General features: G+C 43.2%; 1 protein-coding gene across 5 annotated transcripts in view; it reads left to right on the top strand.

Moving 5' to 3' along the window:
• Positions 1-23,795, top strand: part of CTNND2 (catenin delta 2) — a 938,382-nt gene that overhangs the window by 880,839 nt on the left and 33,748 nt on the right. For all 5 annotated transcript variants that reach the window (XM_059916116.1, XM_059916114.1, XM_059916118.1 and 2 more), the window contains 2 exons: positions 2,148-2,358; positions 12,385-12,469. In XM_059916116.1, coding sequence (XP_059772099.1) covers positions 2,148-2,358; positions 12,385-12,469 — 296 coding nt within the window. The remainder of the gene's footprint in view (positions 1-2,147; positions 2,359-12,384; positions 12,470-23,795) is intronic.

The raw sequence follows: 23,795 nt of genomic DNA, 5'->3' as shown, positions 1-23,795 counted from the left end.
CTGGCAGGCTTATCCACAGGGTGAGGCCTGTACTCTTATGCTCTCCTCCTCTCCATCCTCACAGCCTCCCAAAGCACTGCTGAGCCCCAGGTGCCCTTGATGTCCCTGTGCCCATATATATATGGCAGTGACTCCTGCTGTTTTCCACACTGGGGAGCACATGCAAAATGACAGTATTTGTCCAGCACACTGGGGCAAGTCGAAGAGGCTGCTCTGGGGAAAGTGGTGGTTCCTGCCACTTGAACATCATGGGAACACCTTGCTTCTCATTCAGGGCTCACGGGTTGGGAAGCTGTGTAAGACGAAACCACACTTTCAAGTCTGTCGTAATTTTTTAAATGATGATAACAAAAACTAAAAAAAAAAAAAAGCTCTAGCCTAATCCTCTCCCTCTCCTCATTTTTGCTCTCAACGTTGATGATGTCCAAGGCCACACAACCAGTCTTCTGTGCTCATTCAGGAGTGGGGATGCCCCTGTATGCACAAGGACTGAGAGAGTTTGCTGCTTCCCTCCTGCATCACTTCCCTGATAAAGAATGCGCCCATCTTCTCACTTCTGTGAATTCAAGTTGGTCTGACAGTGGTTTGTGCGGGGTTAATGATACAGTCTCCAGCCTGCTGAGCTCAACAGAACTAAACTCGTAGCCCGAGCTGAGTGTGATTTAATGATGAGTAGGTAAAACCAGGTGCTCAGAGGACTATCTTGTACAAAGGATCTTCTCCAACCTGTCTTAGGTGCTGTCATTGGAAAATAAATATGCTACATTTGGGGGTTTTCAGGCAAACCATTTTTGTCAGACACTTCTCGGCTGTCGTCAAGTGAATGAAGACACTTTCCTATTTCGGTAATTTAGACATCAGCATTTTTTTTTTCATCCAAGCTAAAATAAGCCACCTAAACATAGGATACGAGCAGATACCAAAATTACGAAGTCTTATGTTTTATTTATTACTGCCTAGAATTAAGATGTCATTGCCTCCTTCCATGGTTCCATTTCCTGCCCCCCAAGTACCACATGCCAGAGAATTAAACAGCAAAAGAAGTTATCCTTTAGAGACCTATAAGGAGGAAAAATATTTAAATGGCTTTTAGGAGCTACCTAAATATGTCTAATTGGGGGATGGGAGACAAGACAGGAATTTAACTTCGGACACATGCCGATTCCACCTGAAAAATTTAAGAACAGGCAACTTTGCTACAGGCATTTCTTTACTTAGTTCCAGAAGTAAATTAATGGAACAGAATTGGAAGCTGCAGGTGGGATGAATTAATTGTCTTGCAGGGTTATTGGCAATGCCTAAATGGCTTTGTAAACTAAAAGTATTCCATAAAGATGTCATTATAAGTACCTCTATCATGGGGAGTAGCATAATTAATAATGATAAAGTGAATTAAGGAAGCAAAGTTGCATTTTATCTTATTTTTTCCACGGGAAGTAAAACATGTCAAATTAGTAAATGTTATATGGTAGAACCATTCAATAAAATCCCATCAGAGAGACAGATCGATCATCCAGTTACCCTAGTTCAAAGGACACCTACTTTTATATATTGTTTGTAAAGTTTCTCTCCCTTCTTTAAATGTTTCTCTTTGCTTTATAGGGACCAGAATGCAGATGTCATATATACACACATTTTTGTGATTTGATTCTTATTTGTTAAATAATACAAGTGCCAACATAGCTCCCGTCAAGGCATTTTTGAGGTTATGTTAGAATTACCCTATGTTTTCCTGACTTCTGTGAATAGCAAGCAGGAACCCACCGATTGCTAACCTCTACTGAGTCCTGAGTCCAGGGTTATCACTGTGTGTTAAGTGCTTCCCACACATTTCTTCTCAACAGCCTTGTAAGGGAGGTACCATTATTCTTGCTGAGGCTCAGAGGCATGAAATAACTTGTCCAAAGAGTCAGTCCCACATCCGCCCAGCACCAAAAGTCCAGACATTCACTGTGAAGAAATACCGTTTTCTCTGTGTATGTGTCCACAGTTACCCCATAAAGAATAATCAGTGATGGGGAACAGACAACATTGCATTAACGTGGCCTTTTGTGTTCTCTTTTTCACCCCCATCTCCACCTCTCCCTCCACCCTCTTCCTCTGTTTTGACCGCATTTCAACTCTTCCCTTCATTTTCTTTCCCAAAGGCAAATACGCCATGCGAGACCTGGTCCATCGGCTTCCAGGCGGGAATAACAGCAGCAACGCGGTGAGCAAGGCCATGTCGGATGACACGGTGACAGCCGTGTGCTGCACCCTGCACGAAGTGATCACCAAGAACATGGAGAATGCCAAGGCCTTACGGGACGCCGGCGGCATCGAGAAGTTGGTCGGCATCTCCAAAAGCAAAGGAGACAAGTAAGTCAGACGGTGACTTCCTATCACGTAGAATTGGTATTGGTAGAATCGGTTCTAAGTGTGCCCAGCATACCCTGGGTATGGGTAACACTACGGGACGTCGCTGGGAAGCACTGGTGTCTGATAATCAAGAGAAGGAAAACAGCAGATGGTTTCCAGTCTTCCCACCCCACAAGGAAAGCTGATCTTACTAGTAATTTTGATTTGGTAAATAACTCATGACTTGGTGAGTCCTGGGATGTTAGTAAGATAGGCTTGACAATCCAGCGTCCAGTCTAGTGCCTAGCATGTTCCTTCCATACAGAAGAGATGACCCTGATTCACGAAGGTGTTTGGTGGCAGCTGTTCCTCTGTGGCTGCAAGTCCAAGTGTTGATGACGGATCCATATCCTTTTGTTCTGTGCCTCTTCAGTTCTGCATAGCAAGTCAGGGAGGATGGGGGAGAAAACGGTGTGACGGAGTCAGAGAGAAATCAGCATCCAACCAGCACCCTCCCTTACCAGCTGTGCCTTTGGGACAAATGATTGAATTTAACAAGTCACTGTGCTCATACTTTCCAATCTAAAACTGAGGGAGGGGCTGTCATAAAATATTTCCTGAAAGAAGTAATAATCAAGTCTTAAAGACTGAATAGAAATTTCCGGGGCAGAGGGGATAGAGGCAGTGAGGAAGGAGGGCTTTTATGCCAATGGAATAAAGAGAGAAAAGGCTCATGTCAAAGGCGCGGCACCGCCAGAAACAGGAATGTCCCCAGTTTGATTTAAGGATCAATGGTATCTTACAGTATGTAACCAAAACATATCTTCACAAGCCACAGTGTCAGTATATCAGCGAGCTGTCAATTTTACAAAAACATTCACTAACCTTAATTCAATTTTGCCTCCTGGAAGTCCCTCAGTGTAATCAAGTAAGATTAAAAGGGTAATAAACCTTTTGTTATCAAGGGTCTACTTCTTGACTTTGCATTCCTGGCTGCACCCCCCACCCCCATTCCTTTATATCTAAACGCTGAGTAATTTTTCTCCTGTTATTAAAGGCTGTGAAGGGTGCACTTTGAGACTTTTTGGAAATTCTCTCATTTAATTCAAGATATTATCATTGCATAATAAATGAAGTTTCAGGGCTTCTGTTTAAGCCCCCTGAGACCTCCAAATAGGTTCAATGAACAGTTCAGGATTAGGATTTGAATACTTTCCTATATCAAATATAGAGAAGCCCCTCTGGACTCGTGTAATAATTGTGCAATGTAGATGGATGGCTTGAATTATATCTTATAATACTTACGGTAAAATGCTCTTCTACATGGGCAGGAAGCCACGTGGTTTTCTTTTTTATATAGCTTCAGTAGACCTTTGGAATCTCTAATTGAAATGCTTACCTGTTTTGAGCATTAGGAACTTAATATGTTGATGCTTTTCTTAAGCAAACACACATGCACACACAGTAAAACCATAGTCCACAAAAACTCTCTGATACATTTGTCTATATTCATGGGACATTCCAAGAAGAAAGTGTTTTCTCTGAATCGTAAGACAGTAGAGCTGTGGGAGGTGGTTACATGAATTCCTTCCATCTGTGTGAGCATCCCTACTGGACCTTAAAGAGAAGAGATGCTTTTATCAGTCCTATGGTCAAAGAAAATTATTTGATGAAACTAATTAAAAACTCATTTGAGGAAACCACCTATGAAACAGTATATATCCACACTGCCATTCCAGAAAATAGTCTTGTTCAGTCTGTTCCCATCTGGATTACTGTTAATGGGAGATTCCTTTCACTACAAATAATCTCAAATCTGTGCTTTAAATTGACTGAAAATGTCTTTATGGGATAGATACTCGTTTCATGTCATTGTTTCTTTATCTCTTTTCCCCAGTGTTAGCAGTCTGGATTTATGAATTTAATAAGAAGTGTGGAATTGCTTTGAGTCAAGCATCTTCCCAGTTATAATTCTCCTGCTTAGTCAGCCTCATCCATTATTTTATGTGGTTTATCTCTTTTATATTTAGTGACTAATTTGGGGATCAAAACAAGGTTTTTATAACTGGAGGTAACCTTGTCAGCCACCTACACTTCCATTTGATTATTACTTCTCACTGCTCTTAAAATGAATCCCGAAGAATTGCTCTGGATCTTACCACTAAACTCACCATTTATCACTCAATTCTGTCATGATAGTAGGCACTGAGACTCCCATGGCCTTCTAGACGGGTTTTAACAAAATAGAAACACTTTATTGAAAATAGAATCTTTGGAATTGGAGATGATTTAATAATTGGAAAAGGGAGGAATATCAGTTGGCTCTAGTTAAGTTAAAAAATGCTTGCAAACTTGCCCTCCTCAAAAAATTATTCAAACTTTTAACTTGAGATCGCGTGAGAAAACACAGATGAAAAAACCTACGTAGCTATGATTCTGCCTTTAACATATTTATAGGTTTTATTTCTAAACATACACAAGCTTAAATATGCCGTGATACTAATGGGTCAGCCTGGCACGTTGCCAATCGCAGTCTGTTTGAACTGTATAACTCACCATGTTTTGCCAATACACTGGAAGAATTATTCTGGAATCCTGCGGCTGGAATGGCCGTGCCTAACACCCACAATGAATGGCATCAACTGGAATTCTCAGCCGCCCCTAATTTGACACCTCTGGTGAAGATCAGATATTGTGTAATCGTTAATGACCCTTACAGGAGTCTTTTATAACTTACCATTTTAAGTCTTGATAACTTACTCTTTTCACATCATTTGAAACAGGCAACATGGACAAGTCCATCTGTTTCAAAAGTACGTTTGTATTTTTTCAGATTTTAACAGTTATGTAGGAAATAGTGTTGAGTGTGTCACTGTATTTTGTCATAAGACAGAAAAGCCATTTAACAGCCTCGACTGTTACTTGTCAGTAAGGAACTCTGTTTGTGGCTGAGGTTATAATCACTTGTCACATTAGAAGTACTCAGTTGTTCAAGTCCTTCAATCAATAGTTACAGTTTTTCAAGTAGACGTTGCATGGGACCAGTCTAGTGGATGAATCAAAATTAAAGTCTAAAAAGAAAGCGATGTTTCTTTGACCTTCATCAGTTTTTTATAACACTGTGATGTATTGGCATTTTAATTGAGAGGTTAAAAGCTGCTATTCATTGCATATTCACAGTCTCTTTCTATTTTGTAACTAAGCAAGGAGTAGAAAAAAAATTATACCATCAGAGGAATTTTTGCATACTAAATATGTTTCAACTATATTATCGCTACCTGAATATTATTAATATGTATTCCTCTAGAGTTGCTTGACTTTTGTCATAGATACATATCTAGCTAGTGGTGATAAACTACAGCAAAACATAGCATTTAATCCTTGCTCAGCATTGATTATATAAGAATAACACGTGAGGATCATCACAGTTGCAGAGGTTCTCCCCAAGGAGCCTACATAGGGCTCGCCAGCACCAGGAAGACCAGCCCCCAGATGGGAGAGTTGGAGGGACGCCATAGGAAACACAGACTCCGCTCTTAGAGGGCTCACGCAAAATCTCACATACCTCAAAACAGAGCGTGCAGAGGCAGCAGTTTGAAAACAGCCTGGGTCAGACCCCTTGCCGATCTTAGAGAGCCTCTCAGAGAGGCAGGAGGCAACTGAGACTCCCCCCTGGGGACCGAGATGCTAACAGCAGGCATTTTGGGGAGCTAGTTCTACCAGGAGGACACTGGTGCTAGCAAGTGCCTTTTGGAGTCCTCCCTCTAGTCTGTTAGCACCAGAGGCTTATCTGCCCACCAGCCAGTCAGCCCCAGTCCCGGAACCCCCTACATCGAGCAGCCGGCTGTGTCAGGACCCAGCCCTGCCCACCAGCAAGCCAGCAGCCTCCACACAAGGCAGGGCCTGGCAGCCAACCGGACCAGGGGCCAGCCCCCCTACCAGTGCACCCACAGTAGTTGGCCCTACCACAAAAGAAGGACCCACACAGACCACAAAGGGGGCACCCCTAGAGCATACATCTCTGTGACCAGAGGAGAGCGTGCTGCTGGGCCCCATGGGACATCTCCTACATAAGACCACTTCTCCAAGATCAGGAAACGTGACAGACCTACTTGATACATAGAAATAAAAACAGAGAATAAAGCAAAGTGACAGAGGAATATGTTGCAAATCAAGGACAACTAAAACTCCAGAAGAAGAACTAAGTGAAATAGAAATAAACAATCCACCCAATAAAGAGTTCAAGGTAATGATCCTAAAGATGCCCAGGAGAAGACTGAACACAGTGAGAAGTTTAACAGAGTTGGAAAATATAAAGAAGAACCAAACAGAACTGAAGAATACCATAACTGAAATAAATAATACACTGGAAAGAATCAATAGTAGATTAGATGACACAGAGGAATGGATCAGCAGACTGGAAGACAGAGTAGTGGAATTCAACCAAGCTCACCAAATAAAAGAAATTTTTAAAATGAGGATAGTTTAAGATACCTTTGGAACAACATTAAGCATACTAATATTCGCATTGTAGGGGTCCAGAAGGAAAGAGAGAGAAAGGGGCAGAGAACTTGTTTGAGGGGATAATAGCTGAAAACTTCTCTAACCTGGGAAAGAAAAACAGATACCCAGGTCCAGGAAGTACAGCAAGTCCCAAATAAGATGAACCCAAAGAGGTCCTCACCAAGACACATTGTAATTAAGATGGAAAAAATTAAAGATACAGAGAGAATCTTAAAAGCAGCAAGGGAAAAGCAACTAAGTATGTACAAGGGAACTCCCATAAGACTCTCAGCTGACTTTTCCACAGAAACTTTGCGGACCAGAAGAGAGTGACATGATATATTCACAGCGGTGAAAGGAAAAAACTTCTACAACCCAGAATACTCTATCCACCAAGATTATCGTTCGGATTTGAGTTTTATAGGCAAGAAAAAGCTAAAAGAGTTCAGCACCACTAAACCAGCTTTGCAAGAAATGTTAACGGGACTTCTCTAAGTGGAAAAGAAAAGACCACAAGTAGAAATATGAAAATTACCGAAGGAAAAATGTCATTGATAAATATACAGAAAAGGTAGTAGATAAACCACTTATAAAACCAGTAGGAAGGTTAGAAAACAGAAGTAGTAAAATCATCTATAACCACAATAAGTAGTTAAGGGATATACAAAACAAGAAAAGATACAAAATATGAAGTAAAAAATATTAAATGTGGAGAAGGGAGATCAAGATGGTGGAGTAGGAGGAAACCAAGCCCACCTCCCCCCAGAAAACACATCAAATCATCTTCACGTGGAGCAACTCTACTGAAAACAACCTGGAGACTGGCAGAAAGGCTCTTCTTCGACCAAGTCTGTAAAGAAAGATACACATGGAGTCTGTATCTACAGAGGAAGGGAGGAGTTGTGGTCAGGTCAGGACCTGTGCCCTTAGCAGGGGACACAGAAGAAGAAGGAGCTATCATGGCCTTGGGGATCCTCCCTGGGCAGCGAGGGGTTCAAATCACACACTGAGCACCCCAGCCCTGGGGTCAGACACCAGGAAGACAAGTTGCCTTACCTGGTTAAACACCAGTAGGATTTACAGAAGAAGAAAACAAGACTCGCTTGTTAACAGCCCATGCACAAACTTGCTTACTCCTGGGAATAGCTCAGAGGAAGCAGATTGAAAATTGTCTGGGGCTCTAGCTGGTTTCCCAAGACCATGCCAGCCCACACTGGGCACCTGCTCCAGCCCCTCTTGCTCCAGCGCTGCTCTCCACTAGAGTGGAGGCCACCATGACCAAGGAGAGTGTGCACACTTAGAGAGAACAGAGCCAGCTCGGACTAGACCCTCAGGGCTTCTGCTCTAGCCGCTGATAGGGTGGTAACTGCCACTGAGCACAGAAGTAGCCCTGGTTCACACCTGGCTCTGACTCTAACCCCTCCATCTTCAGCCATATCATCCAACAAGGTGGTAGCTGCCAGCACACCCCAGAGGAAGACGTGACCCATGCTCACTTCAGATCCAGCTCTCCCACCAAATCCACTGGGCACACACGCAGATGGCATAGGGATGCTCCCACACAAGGACACCCCTTCAAGACTGGGATAGGTAGCTCCTGCACCTAATTTCATAGAGACAGAGAACGTTAAACAAAATGAGAAGACAGAGGAATATGTTTCAAACGAAAGCACAAGAGAAGACGGTGGAAAACAGCCCTAATGAAACAGAGATAAATAGTTTACCAGACAAAGAGTTCAAAGCAATAGTAATAAGAATGCTAACTGAGCTTGGGAAGAGACTACATGAACACAGTGAGAACTTTAACAAGGAACTAGAAAATATAAAAAATAACCAGTCAGACAAAGTTGCAGTCATCAAAACAGTATGGTACTGGCAGAAAAACAGACACATAGATCAATGGAACAGAATAGAAAGCCCAGAAATAAACCCATGCACTTATGGTCAATTAATATATGATAAAGGAGGCAAGAATATATAATGGAGAGAAAAGACAGTCTCTTCAATAAGTGATGCTGGGAAAACTGAACAGCTACATGCAGAAGAATGAAACTAGAACATTCTCTAATACCATAAACAAAAATAAACCCAAAATGGATTAAAGACCTAAATGGAAGACTGGAAATCTGAAACTTCTAGAGAAAAACATAGGCAGGACACTCTTTGACATAAGTCATAGCAATAGTTTGAGAGGTCTGTCTCCTCAGGCAAAGGAAACAAAAGCAAAAATAAACAAAAGGGACCTAATTAAACTTAAAAGCTTTTGCATAGCAAAGGGAACCATCAACAAAACGAAAAGACAACCTACTGAATACTCACAAATGATATAACCAACAAGGGGTTAATATCCAGTTGTATGTATCCAAGATACATATATATATCTAACATACAACTCAATATCAGAAAAACAACCCAGGGCTTCCCTGGTGGCACAGTGGTTGAGAATCTGCCTGCCAATGCAGGGGACACGGGTTCGAGCCCTGGTCTGGGAGGATCCCACATGCCGCGGAGCAACTGGGCCCGTGAGCCACAATTACTGAGCCTGCGCGTCTGGAGCCTGTGCTCCGCAACAAGAGAGGCCGCGATAGTGAGAGGCCCACGCACCGCGATGAAGAGTGGCCCCCGCTTGCCACAACTGGAGAAAGCCCTCGCACAGAAACGAAGACCCAACACAGCCATAAAAATAAAAAAATAAAAAAATGTAAAAAACCCAATTAAAAAATAGGCAGAAGACCTCAGTAGGCATTTTTCCAGAGAAGACATACAGATGGCCAACAGGCACATGAAAAGATGTTCAGCATCACTAATCATCAGGGAAATGCAAATCAAAACCACAATGAGATATCACATCGCAGCTGTCAGAATGGCTGTCATCAAAAGGACAAAAATAACAAGTGTTGGCGAGGATGTGGAGGAAAGGGAACCCTCGTATGTTGTTCGTGGGAATGTAAATCAGTGCAGCCACTATGGAGAACAGTATGGAGGGTCCTCAAAAAATTAAAAATAGAACCACCATATGATCCAGCAATTCAAGTTCTGTATATTTTTCCAAAGAAAACAAAAACACTAATTAGAAAAAAATACATGCACTTCAATGTTCATTACAGCATTAATTACAATAGTCAGTATATGGAAGCAACCTAAGTATCTATCGATAGGTGAATGGATAATGAAGATGTGAGATAGATATATATATATAGAGAGAGAGAGAGACAGAGACAGAGACTATTACTTGGCCATAAAAAAGAATAAAATCTTGTCATTTGCAACAGTATGGATGGACCTAGAGGGTATTATGCTAAGTGAAATAAGTCAAAGAAAGACAAATACCATATGATTTCACTTGTATTTGGAATCTAAAAAACAAAAGAATAAACATAACTAAACAGAAACAGACTCATAGATACAGAGAACAAACAGGTGGTTGCCAGAGAAGAGCGGGATGGTAGGATTGGGGGGGTGAGTGAAGTAGGTGAGGGAGATTAAAAGATACAAAATTCCAGCTGCAAAATAAATGAATCATAGGGATGAAATATACAGCACAGGGAATATAGTCAATAATATTGTAATAACTTTATATAGTGACAGAGTTATCATGGTGGTTATTTTGTAATGTATACAGATATCAGATCACTAGGAACTAACAGAGTGCTGTAGGTCAATTATAATTCAGTTTTTTAAAAAAGAATAAAGTGTACCTGTGTCTGTATCCATGAAAAGATCTAAAATTCTCTAAGTCAAAAATATTTAATACATTTAGAGCATGATACTAGCATAAATGTGAGATCATTTAGCAACTGTCCATTTTAGTGAAAGAAAACATGTGTATTACTTAAATACAGCTTATCTCTCAAAGAGAAAAAATCTTGAAATTTATAAGAACTCTGTATTTTTTTCTTTTAAAAGTACACGATATAACTAAGAGATTTTCAAACACAGCCAATGTTGAATTCCAAGTCAGCAATAATAATGGTAAGAATGACTGTTACTGTTTCCAGTAAGTAAACGGATGAAGAATACTTAAACGTAGTTGGTCTCCATTGCAAACGTGAAGACCCAGGAAAATAGCAGACATTTAACTGATCGTGTAGTAGCATCCCGTCATTTCATTTGCAGGTCCTCACACATCCATTCGCTCTGGCTTTCAAATCCACGCTCAACCTGATCCCATCTACCCATCTGCTTACTTTGCATTTTAAAAACTATTTTATGTCAGAAGCAGTTTTGATCTCAATTCAGATGTTCTCTTTGAGGGATCTGTGGGCCACTGCACCATGGGTCAGCTTCAGGGGTGGACTTCACCTTGGAGTCCTCATGAGTGGTCATGTCCTGCCCAACTCCAGCAGTCACCACATAGACCAGGGGTCGGCCAACTGCAACCCACAAGCCAAATCCCACCCACCACCCGTTCTTGTAAATAACACTTGATTAGAACACAGCCACTTCCATTCTTTTGTCTATTATTTATGACTCCTCTCGTCCTGCAATGGCAACGTTGAGCAGCTGCGACCGAGACCATATGACCCACAAATCACAGAGTATTTATTATCTGACCCTTTACAGCAAAAGTGTGCCAGCCCTTGCGATCAGGCACAGTGCCACAGCAGCCACTCAAGTTGTGCAGCTGTTGTGGACCCAGCCCGTTGGAAAAAAGAATCCGCAGGTAGTTAATAGTTGCCCTCACCACTAGTCAAAGTGACTTCCAAGAATTGGATCGAATTTAATCAACACGGATGTATTGACCTAGTGTCTGTTCTGAGATGCAGGTTGGCACTGAACCAAAAGGCGAAATATTTAGCTATAGTTTCATAGGGATTTCAAAGCCATGACTCGAAAAAAATGGTAAGAATGCTAGTCCAAAGGTTTTCATGACCTTGCTTTCTCACTCTGATCCAGAGGACAGAACTTTAATTGTATGAAGGGCTTTGTTTATAGGTGCTTATCCACGCTCATCCCTCCACATAAACGTGAGCGAGTGTGTGTGCCAGTGTGTGCACACGTCAGCGTCATGCCGGTCACTCGTGCTCGGCGTCATCAGCAAACGGAAAACAATTGCCTGTAATCCCTCAGGTGTGTAGAGCCAACGCTATACGTGCTCTCACGCTTCAGCTGAGAAAATGAGTATCTTTTTTCCGCCTTACTTACTACACAGGTGTTAAACAACACGGACATTAAAACCCTTTAATCTGGCCTTTCCTAGTCGCTCTCCTTCTCTTCTTTCTGTTCCATTTTGCAGTCCAGTGCTAAATCTGCATTCTGACTCTTGGGTTTGCATTTGCGATGCACAGCTCTTGGGTTTGCATTTTGAAAATTCTTTGCCAAATTGCGTTGCCTTCCTGTCTGTCCCCCTCATGGGTGTGTGGGTGAGAATGAGGCTGGAGACTGGTGACAGCCATCCCTTGTACTGTCCAGTCTGGAAAAAAGAAAAGAGCCAGAAAAGCCATGAAGCTTTTATTCTTTTTATTCTTGCTGTTTCCTGACAAGTCAATTTGACGCCCAGCTGTCCCGCTCACCATCTTGCGTGTCCTGTCTTTTCTTTATCAGACACTCTCCGAAGGTAATCAAGGCCGCATCTCAGGTTCTGAACAGCATGTGGCAGTACCGAGATCTGAGGAGTCTCTACAAAAAGGTAAGGCTTGCTTTACCTTCTTGGCTCATTAGCTGCACACAGGCCCTGAGCCCAAAGACACAATATTTGGTCCTAACGAGATGTGTCATAGATATGAAGGGACCTCGTCTGAGAGTCTGAGCAATTGGAACACAGCTGAAACAAGAGATCAATGAAGAAGCAAAAGAAAAGGGTCACTAAGTGTCCCCTGAATATATACTAAGATTCATGAACTTTCTGGATTGGACAGACCTATAGCCATAGAGAAAATAAGCTTGTTTTTCTGAGCTTCTATATTGTATAATAGACTAAAAAGTAATGAACAGAGGGAATATGCCAAAAAAAACAAAAAAAAAGCAGCAACAAGCATCAATAAATAATGTAGTAATAGTAGAGAGGAGACAGAAAAAAATGTAAAAAGCAGTTCAGGAGGTTGAGAAGAATTGCAGCCCAGGAACATTGAGTAGAGACCCGACAGCCTGCCCCGTGTTCCTAGCCTGAGACCCTGACCTAGTTACTGATCAGGTTGAAGGGCTGATGATCCTAATGACAGCCGTAGATCATAGCAAGAGGCTGGGCATTCGTTCAGTAGACTCTCCCCAGACCGGCAGGAATTTATATCATACATTTTCAAAGGAGACTTCATCCCCAAAATGGTTTAAAAATAAACCTTAAGAGAAAAAGGTCACATCTAGAAATTTTAATTCTACACCTCCTTCCCAAATGCTGCTAAACAAAAGATGCATACTTTTCTTTTTTGCTTGGGAGGGGAGAGAGTCCTTTAACAACATCTCCCAGAAGTTGTCGTTTTGTTGTTACCAGACCAGCAAATGTGAGTCGTTTAAACGATCGGAGATCCCAGGATAGATTTGAGTTAACAAACGGGGCAGAGAACACCCCTGACAGATTGGCAGGGAGAATAGCCTAGGCATTGATCTCCGTAGGATTTCAGAAAACGTGAACAGGGCTTCCATCAACAGCTGCCCAAAGCACCTCCTTGCAGCCCCTGGCAGCCTGCGTGGAGGAGGAGGGGGAGCCGGAAGTCATTGCCACCTTGGTCCCCCGCCTCCCAGTCTTGGGATCGGGAGGTGGGGTCACAGCAAGAGGCTCACATCAGACGGGGCAAGACCCATCTTGCCAGAGGGAAAATTTGTCATTTTCTAAGCCAGTGGGAAAAAGTAAATATTTAATACTGGTCCTACTAAGTTAGTCTATTTCTAGATTTCCCCGAGGTCTTTCTGTTTCCCGTAAGCATTCATTACTTTGTACTTTAAAGTTTAGCCCATATATTTCAAAATTCTCTTTCAAGATTTTTCTGTTCCTTAAGAGGAAGTATGTTTAGGCTGAAACATTGCAAAATTAAGGGTTAGGGGAGTGTTCTGGATTAATTATATCCTTTCCTACGTATCTTGCCGTTCATCGAAAGTGTTTGGGGTTCCATTCTGTTTGAAATGCACATCCCAGCATCCCTACGTGGTTCCTTCCGGGACTCTTCCAGGAGACAAATGAATTCTCTCCCAGGACAGGATCCTTCAGCTAAACAGGCAGCCAGACATGAAGAACACGCTATAAATTAGAAAAGAGCTGGTCGTTCTGAATCGGTGGCTCCAGAAGTTCAATGAAATATTACTGCCTCAAATAAACTCCACTTTCCCTCGGATCCCAAACATCTCTTTGCTGAAATGCACCTTCTCATACTTCTGTGCATTGAAGGGAAACGGCTTTTAGAGACTCTACAAGTTATTTGTTGAATAGTAGTATGAGTTTTCCATCTTAGTTTTTTTCTGTGTTGGTAGTAGGGTTCAGAAAGTGTAATTGTCTCTCTCCGTGAAAAAAAAAAAAAAAGAATGTGTTGACAGAAATTTAATGGAGCTAAAACTCAAGAGCTAAAGAGGGTTTAAAATGTGGTTCATATGAGGAGACTCAAGAAAGATGGGCTGGAGAAGCTGATGGTGATGTTTTTCATTGACCCAGGATTTGAAAATATTGAGAAAGAGTTTTGTTTTTTTTTTTTTTTGGTTGTATTGGGTTGCTGTGCGTGGGCTTTCTCTAGTTGCGGCGAGCAGTGGCTACTCTACATTGCGGTGTGTGGGCTTCTCATTGCAGAGCACGGGCTCTAGGTGTGCGGGCTTCAGTAGTTGCAGCATGTGGGCTCAGTAATTGCAGCACCTGGGCTTCAGTAGTTGTGGCTCACGGGCTCTGGAGCGCAGACTCAGTAGTCATGGCACACAGGCTTAGTTGCTCTGCGGCATGTGGGATCTTCCCGGACCTGGGCTCGAACCTGTGTCCCCTGCATTGGCAGGCTGATTCTTAACCACTGTGCCACCAGGGAAGTCCCAAGAGATGTTCATAATAACTTCCATATTATGCAGTCGTGATATGGAATGAGGACTTTGTGCTCAGTATAAGTGCTGCTAATAACAAAGCTCAAAATGCACAGAAGCTTTTCTTTTTTGAAAGGTCCTTTGGTGAGAAAACCCAAATTCATTCATCCTTATGAATTGTTTTTAATCAGCAGGACAGTAGATTTCCATTTTGTTCTTCATTAACAATTAATATATCATTTAAAAAATGCCTGATCCATGTCTTTTAATTATCCATGCTTCAAATCTATTTACTAAATACCTAGTATAGGCTTAGAAAAGGAAGAATTCCAAAGAAAACATGACACGTAGAGCAGCTACTGTGGATAAAAATGAAATGTGGAACAACGATCGGCAACTACATTAGATTCAGAGTTACGTACCACAGGTTTACTGGATAAATTAAGAGAAGGAAAATTATAGAGCAAAACCTTGAATCTGTAGAGTGTGCATAAGTTAGGAGGTAAGAGGAAAGGGCATTATGTCTAAGAGGAAAAACATGAGTAGAGAGATGGAAATTGAAATAAAAATGGCATATCTATGAGACGGAATTAAAGGTCCATCTGGCACTGGCTTATTTCCTCCTAGGACACAAGCGCAGAGGCCACAATCACAATTCATTAGCTCAACTACTTTATTTTACTTAGAAATCCATTTAATACATCAGAATATTCTTTTGGCTGGGAGTGCTGACCAAATTATGTTGGATTCCTGATACATTGTGAGCCAAAACATTTGCATTATCCAAATCTTCAACTTCAGTGAGGCCTGGACTTCTGATTTTCTCCCCTAAGGGAAAATAAATAACTGAAGAAGAATGTTATCACCAGCAGGCTAAATAATGCATCACGTTTTTGTATTTTTTTTAAACCAATCCTTAAGATTAGATAACCACAGAGAGAACTTTAAAATGTCTTTATCATCTGTATTTTTGCAGAGGATGTTTTCTAAAGGAAAAGAAGATGAGCCTTGGAACAGACTTGATAAAGGGATAAAAGAAAAGCAGGACATCAAAAGTTCTTGACTTTTTTGAACATTGGTACTTTAAAAAAACGAGGTCACTGACATAGTAGAGTGATTATGTTTGACTATGGTATGGTCTGTTGGGACAACTCGTTTTGCAAGGAGATAAATTTGCTGGGGGTGTGTATGTATAATTATTATAGAAATCATCTCTTACAAACCCTTATATAATACCTTAATCCTATGTACATCTCCAAAAAATTGTGTTTGGTTAGGGCCCAGGCTAAGCCACTCTAACAGAGAGACTCAAAAATACAGAAGCTCCAGCTAAGCAGGTCTCTCTTTCCCTCTCATGGAACTGTAGCTGGTTAGGCAGGTGGTCCAGGGTCAGCAGGTAACCCTGGGACCCGTCTTGTTACTCTGCCTTGTACTAGGGTGTCATCCTTGCCTGTGTGGACAAAGCTCTCTAGCTTATCTCTTCCCCTCTCATTCCAGCCCATAGGAAGAGAGAGAGGACGAGTGAGGGCAAGTCACGCTCTTCTTTTTTTTTTCAATTAATTAATTAATTTATTTATTTATTTTTGGCTGTGTTGGGTCTTCGTTTCTGTGCGAGGGCTTTCTCCAGTTGCGGCGAGCGGGGGCCACTCTTCATCCTGGTGCGCGGACCTCTCACTGTCGCGGCCTCTCCCGTTGCGGAGCACAGGCTCCAGACGCGCAGGCTCAGTAGTTGTGGCGCGCAGGCTCAGTAGTTGTGGCTCACAGGCCCAGTTGCTCCGCAGCATGTGGGATCTTCCCAGACCAGGGCTCGAACCCATGTCCCCTGCATTGGCAGGCAGATTCTCTGCCACTGCGCCACCAGGGAAGCCCAAGTCATGCTCTCTGAAGCAAGTAGCAAACTCCTGCTCTCCTCCCAAGAGCAAGAACTCAGTCATGTGGCCACGGCCAGGTACCCAGCTGTGAGGGAGGACAGGAAAAGTGGGACGCCGTGACACCTGCTAAAACTTGGTAGCAGGAGGAAAGGAGTTATTTTACTAAAAGAAGAAAGGCAGTATCAGCTCCAGTAGTCATTTGCTTTTGTTCAAATATCTTAAATATTCATTGTAATCACTACCTCATGGGGCATTTTATTCCATTTCAGGGTGACCATGATTTTTCAGAACTTCTTACGTTAAGCAAAAATCTCCCTATCTGCAACATCTGCCCTCCAACCGCATACTAAAAAGTCTAATTTCTCTTCTCTATGATAGCCTTCCTGTTTCTGAAGCTAACCAACTCTGTACAAGGCCATCCCTTCTCAGTTGTAGGGATAGCAACATTTATTATTATTACAACTGTTGACTGAGAAAAAAATGCACAACCTGAAAGTAAAAAGTTATGTTTTATTCGGTGTACAAAACTGAGGACTTAAGCCTGGGACCCAGCATCTCAGATCACTCTGAGGGACCGCTCCAAAGAGGTAAGAGGGGGAGCCAGGATACACAGGAGTTTCTGCAACAAAGACCAGGTGGTTGGAATATCAAACGATGACTGTTAATTAAAGAAAACCAGACATCTCAAGTTAAGGAGCTTAGTGCTTTTCTGTGTATGGGAAGATGCAAGAGTCTGGGCTCACTGAAATCTTTGCTTTGATTTGCACCTCAGCTCTCTGGGGCCAGTATCCTGTGCTTTCCCATCCTGAGCGTCCTCAGGGGGCACCGTCAGGGGGTAGCTGCCACAGCTGACTGCTAGATGGGGGGCATCTTGCCTCCATCCTGAGTTCCCTCGGGGCTCACTGTCAGGGCGGCTGTAATGCGATGGCTTGATGGCTGCAGCATCCTTTGCTTACCGATATGGCAGGCAATATTTTTCACTCACACAACTCATGCTCAGTTGTAATATATCAACGTTTCCGCGACCTTCACCACTGCCGTCACTTTTTTCCACGTGTGTGCAAGTTTATCAGCATCCCTTTTGTAATGTAGCACCCCGAAATGAATATATTCTTCCAAGTTTATTTGCAGGCAAAGAAAGAGAATAATGAGACTATACTTCCCTGGTGCTGGGCACTGAACTTCAACTAATGAAGCCTGGGAGTGTATTAGTTCCTGGGGGGCTCATTGTACCAGCTGGTGAAGTACACAGAGCACAGGACTTAGAATCAAACAGCCAGAGGTTAAAGGCACAGCCCTGCCACTTACTAGCAGCATGGCCTTGGGCAAGTTATGTGAGCCTCTCTGCCCATCGGTGCAGCAGCTGACTTCAGGCAGTCCTGTGGCCCACTCCTCAGATGGACAGGGAGAATTCACTGGGCCTCACAGTCGGGGCTCAGCGATGCACTGGTGTTGTTTTGTATCCAGCTCTCTGAACCTGGTGGGCAGGTTCCTGACACAGAGTCTCCAAAAAAGTAAATAATCTCTAAAAATGGTCTAAAATGGACCTCCGTGATGCCTTCCTTCTGCTTTATGTATCAGAGACTGGAACTTTCCTCAACCCTTGCATCCGAGAACCTTCACATCTTTTCATGGAGACTGCGGGCATCTCCCCATTGGTCCCATTCCCATCCCTTGCTTTCCTCATCCGTGAAGTAAACGCCATACACCTGCCTGGCCACATTGCTGATGACCTCAAAGGGGACAGCGGTCATCTCAGAGCTTTGTCAGCTGGAGAGTCACATACCAGTGGGAGTTAACTGCTGTGAATCCTAGAACCGTTTTCATGCCGTTTGGCTGACAAATGCTCTGTGCCGTCCTGTCCACAGGCAGCTGGACATTTGGATCCTAGTATTTCATTTTATCATCGTCATCGTTGTTCACCTCCACCTGCATTTTCACGATTCCCTTTCTTTGTTCGTCTTCCCTCTTTCCAGCCCCTCGATGCCTAATCCAGGGCCCCCTTCCCACGGTCTTTCTCCTAAGCAGCTGTGCCAGCCAACGATACTGGCAATGTCTGCACAGCCCCAAAGGGAAGACTCTTGCATGGTGGGGTGTAGGTAAACCAAACTACACACATAGGGTTTTGTAGGAAGCCCAGTAGTGACAGTGAAAGTTGTCAGGGTTTTAGAGGTAGCTGGAATGCTTTTATTCCATTTTAGTGCGGAATTTGTGTACGTGGCAGGTCGAGCATGCTGAAGACAGGCTCGTTGGATTGAGGGTGATGCAGAGGGTTGGAATGAGAAGGGGTGAGGTCAGGCCCAGGCTTAGGAAACAGCATGCCGTGTCCCTCCGATAAGAGGCCCTGCCGTGACCCTGTACGTTGATAGTTTGAAAATGTGATAAACGGCGTCACTCTCAGAAAGTCTCCCGACTCCCCGTGACACCATCGTCCCCTGAGTTGCCTCAGGCTCTCTGGTTGTCCCTCCTCCATCTTTTATGGGCTCGTCTTCCTGTTCATTCCCTAAATGTTGGTGTCGCTCAGGGCTCTGTGTTTAGATCTTTCTCATCTCGCACACAGTCTCTTGCTGGGTGTCTGGAGCCCTTCCCTGGGTTCAGTTACCAGCCACGTGTAGTGGTCTCCCGCATCTCTTTCTCCAGGCCCGGCCTCTCCATATATCTAGCCATCCGCTAGATGACCTACTCAGATGCCTGCAGCGCCTCACACGAGCCCACTGTTCCTGGATCCAGCTCCTCTCCCTGCGTTCTCTGATCACAGCCCTCCACCCGTCACCCTAGCCAGGACCCAGGAACCACCACTGGCTCTTTCCTCTCCTTCACACATCTGCGTCAAACCCACCAGAAAACCCCAGTCTTCTGTCTCCATCCATCTCTCTCCACGGTCATGGCCATGAAAAGCTGCTTCCGTCTTCTGGATCATCAACCCCCATCCTAACTGGTCTCCACGCCTTCTGGCTTCCTCCACTCCTGTCTGTTCTCCAAAGGGCAGCCGGGGTGAACTTCCTAAAAAGCACATCTGATTAAATTACTACTGCACCTCTCAGTGGCTCCCACTGCCCGCAGGAAGAAATCCAGACATCTTCGTGCAGCCCGTGAGACCTTTCAGGTGCAGCCGCAGCCTAGCTCTCCATTTAATTCCTGGCTCTGCCTGCCCTCAGCCGCCAGCTGTATCTAACTTCCGTGCTCCCAGTTCCCTCTCCCTCCTTCTCTCCCACCCTGTGGAGCCTTTGCAAACATCTGTACCCCACCTTCCACCCTACCCGCCTCCCTGAATATTCTTTTTAATATCACCTCCCCTGAAAATCAGTTTTCCGACCTCTTCACCACATCTGAATTAAGATCATTCCATCTGAAATAATTGTAGAGCAGATTAATTTAGATGAATGATAACTGAATCACTTTGCTGTACACTGGAAATGAACACAACATTGTAAATCAACAATACTTCAATTAAAAAAAATATTCAATTCAAACTTTTAAAGAATGACTTGTAAGCATCATAAAGAGCGTGAACTTAGAGCTAAAAATTGTGCAACATAATGGTGCTATAATATTTAATAACTAGATGAGATTTATTTGTACTTTTATAGAAAAAACAATTTTCCTCCTTGGTTCAGATATTAATTTGGGGAGGATGTGTATTACAAACTTACACTACAAGTCATTTCTTCATAGAAATTGCAGTGAGACTTGCCCCCAACTGTAGCATAATTAATGTCAACTCCTAATGAACGGAATTCTGAATGGATACCTTAAATGTATATTATGCAAAATGAACAAATGCTCCCTGAAAAAGACTGTGTGACTATGTGCTCGAAAACAAGAATGAAGTAAATGAAATAAGTTAAATGAAGCATGTCTACATCTTTGGCAAAAATAACGTAGATGGTTTAACTTTTTTAAAAATTGCAGTTTAGGGACTTCCCTGGTGGCACAGGGGTTAAGAATCCACCTGCCAATGCAGGGGACACGGGTCTGAGCCCTGGTCTGGGAAGATTCCATATGCCGCGGAGCAACTAAGCCCATGCGCCACAACTACTGAGCCTGCGCTCTAGAACCCACAAGCCACAACTGCTGAGCCCACGTGCCACAACTAATGAAACCCATGCACCTAGAGCCCGTGCTCCACAACAAGAGAAGCCACCGCAATGAGAAGCGTGCACACCGCAATGAAGACCCAACGCAGCCAAAAATAAATAAATAAAATAAATAAATTTATTTAAAAAAAAATTGCAGTTCATACTTACTTTGATTTCTCTGTTTCTGCAAACTTCTAAATTTCCCTCTTGGCTACCAGTGTCCGTGAAGGTTGTCAATGCAGCCATCAGCTTAATGACAAGAAAAAATGACGTTTATCTCATTCCCAGCCAGTACAGATCACTGCCGGTGTTCGTGAGACGTTAGGTCCAAGACCAATATAGTGGGGCTTCCTAAACACAAATTCCATTAACAGGCTTTGGTTTTAAAATTGGCGTGGCCCATTTTGCTTTCAAATGTTATTTACATAGCAGTCACTTAAAATGTAAGCTTGTTTATCACTTAAACAAGATCTTCACATTTGCTCTCATGTTGGGGCAAAATAACCTCTTAATAAAGAATTACAGCCAGCATGCCTGAATGTTGCACTGGATGGTGGTTAATTCCTACCTGGTCATGGTCGGCTCCTAGGTCAAGGTGCCAGCCAGGAGGTCCCCTGCCAACGCCCATGACATCTGCCTTATGTAGGACATGTTCCTAGAGTCCCAGGGTGAACATGCCAGCCCAGCACAGCAGCTTTTTGTCCTTTCCCGGCTCCCATCTGCACCTTCAGACAAGCACTGGTCTCTGGGTCTCAATGGGACTCAGCGGGTGAGGCCCCTCTGCCCCAGCAAAGACCCTTGGGAACTCCAGGCCACCCTAGAAGGTTCTGAGAAAAGCCACAATAGCAACATGGAGTCATCCCAAGCCATCCTGTGTGATACCATGGGAACCCTTCTCAGGGTGACGGATCTACGGGAAGTCGTGGAGCTCCAGGTACAATGAATCTGCTCTGTCCTGAGGCACAGACGTGTCCTGAGATGGAGTGAAGAAGTAGCAGGAAGCCTCGGGGCATCACGGTGAGAATGCCTCTGAGCATTGGGTACCAGAAGACGGTGATGTTAACTGAGGGGGCACCACCTCTGTTCTACTGTCTTGCTTCTCCATGGGCTGCTCGCCAAGAAAACACGCTGAGCCTTTAAAACAGACCCTGTAAAGTCATCATGGAAAGGGACAGGGCAGTCCCTATTGTCAAGTAGACAATTTGTCCAGTGTTCGGCTTACAATGCTGAGGCTCATTATTTCGCTCTAAGTATCTCAGAGGGCTTCAGAGACAACAGCATCTACTCAAACACTCTCTGAGCGAATTAAAATCCTGCGTTCGTAAATGCAGGGATCAAATCAAAGACAAATCAAAGGTCAGAATCCAACCTGTTGACAATCACCAGGGTTCGAAACCAGACTCATTTTACCCCCACTAATAGTCATGTCCCCGTGTTTCTACAGTTGTGTTCCTGTAGGGCACCCCATCCCCCTACCCACCACGTGAAACGTTGGGATCTTGCACAATGAGCTTGTCTCAGAGAATGCCCAACCACCTGTGCTTGAAATAGAAAAAGGTGGTGTTTCTGCAGATAGCGATATTGTATTCACTGTTGCCATTTGGATGAGAGAAACAAAGCATAAAACTAATCTTTAAAGATAGACTCTCAGGTTGCAGGTACCATTCAGCCAGTGAGTAATGAGCTTTGATGGTAGTGGAGTCATGCCCTTCACGGCCTGAATCGCGCAGGACTCTCTTTTCTTACTGCCATGGGATTCATTTCATTGGCCCTTGCCACCACTGCACTCACAAAAAAAGAAATCAATAAGTAATTATGGATAGGGAAGGGCGTGCCTGCAGATTTCCTCAAATGTCCAAACTACAGTGGATGAGAGAGTGGACACAGCACTCCGTGTTGTCTTTCGCAGCTTCCAGGAGACTGACCTCTGTACCTAGATGAGCCAGTGGTCCTGATCCCTGCGAACTGAAGTCACATTTCATGCTTCACATCCCTCATCACCCTCACCTGCTGGATATTTAAAAATCAATACTGGATTGCAGCGAGAACTAGAAAGATATTTTGAAATACTGTCGAGGAAAAAAACACAACATGATCAAAATTCAAAATTTTGATCTTTAAGCTTTGCAGCAAGAAGAGCAAGAAATACTTTGATACTTGCTTTAGCATGTTGCCATTTTGAAAATTAAGAGATTTTTACTTGGGGAGTATCTAAGATGGTGATAGAAAGGTGGTAAATCCTCTATAGAAATAAATTAAATGACTGAATGTAGAGCTGTCATTTGAGCAAGGAAATTGCCTACCAGGAATTTATTAATCTTTCTACTGTGCTGGAAAATTCTTCACCAAGAGATGACCGGAAGGACGTGAAGACTTTTGGCCAGACTCTTAAACAACCTGAGTGCAGTGTCCTCAAGACTCAAAATTGTAGCTCCTTGAGTTCTTTCTTTTCTAAATCACTGCGTGTCAAGCTGGGGTAGGAAACAAAAAGGCTGAGGTTAAACTCAGCTATGACACACATTCGCATGTTGATTTTTTTTTTTTTTTTTTTTTTTGGATTTTTTGTATTGACAAATAAGGTCCACCTTCATGAGGTCCCCTAACCTCTCGGAGACAATTCGCAGACACTAATCATATGATATCTGTCCAAAAACAAAGGCGCAAATGGGAACAGAAGCAAAAATCAATTGTGCAAAAGTGGAAATCGATGCACATGGCAGTTTCTAAACAAGAAGTGAGTAGTTAGAGCTGTTGTGGGACTGGACCTCCAAGTTGGGGAAAATCCTCCTGAGCGGTGTCCAAGCTGAATGTTTCCTTCCTGCCTCTGCTCTGCCAGGTGGCTTTACTGTAACATTTTAAATCAGAACCTCCGAAAATACCCCAGAGACAAAAGGCAGAGGAAAAGGATTGAATCAGGAACTAGAAAACTCACTAAGCTTTTTTTTTTTTTCTTGGAAGTATAATTGATTTACAATGTCGTGTTAGTTTCAGGTGTACAGCAGGGTGATTCACTTATACATATATATACAGTTATATATGTATATGTATGTATAGATACACATACATACATATA

The sequence above is a fragment of the Balaenoptera ricei genome, chromosome 3, assembly GCF_028023285.1.
Source record: "Balaenoptera ricei isolate mBalRic1 chromosome 3, mBalRic1.hap2, whole genome shotgun sequence".
NCBI lineage: Eukaryota > Metazoa > Chordata > Mammalia > Artiodactyla > Balaenopteridae > Balaenoptera > Balaenoptera ricei.
Note: the sequence above shows the minus strand (reverse complement) of the source record. Positions and strands in the feature narration are given on the sequence as shown.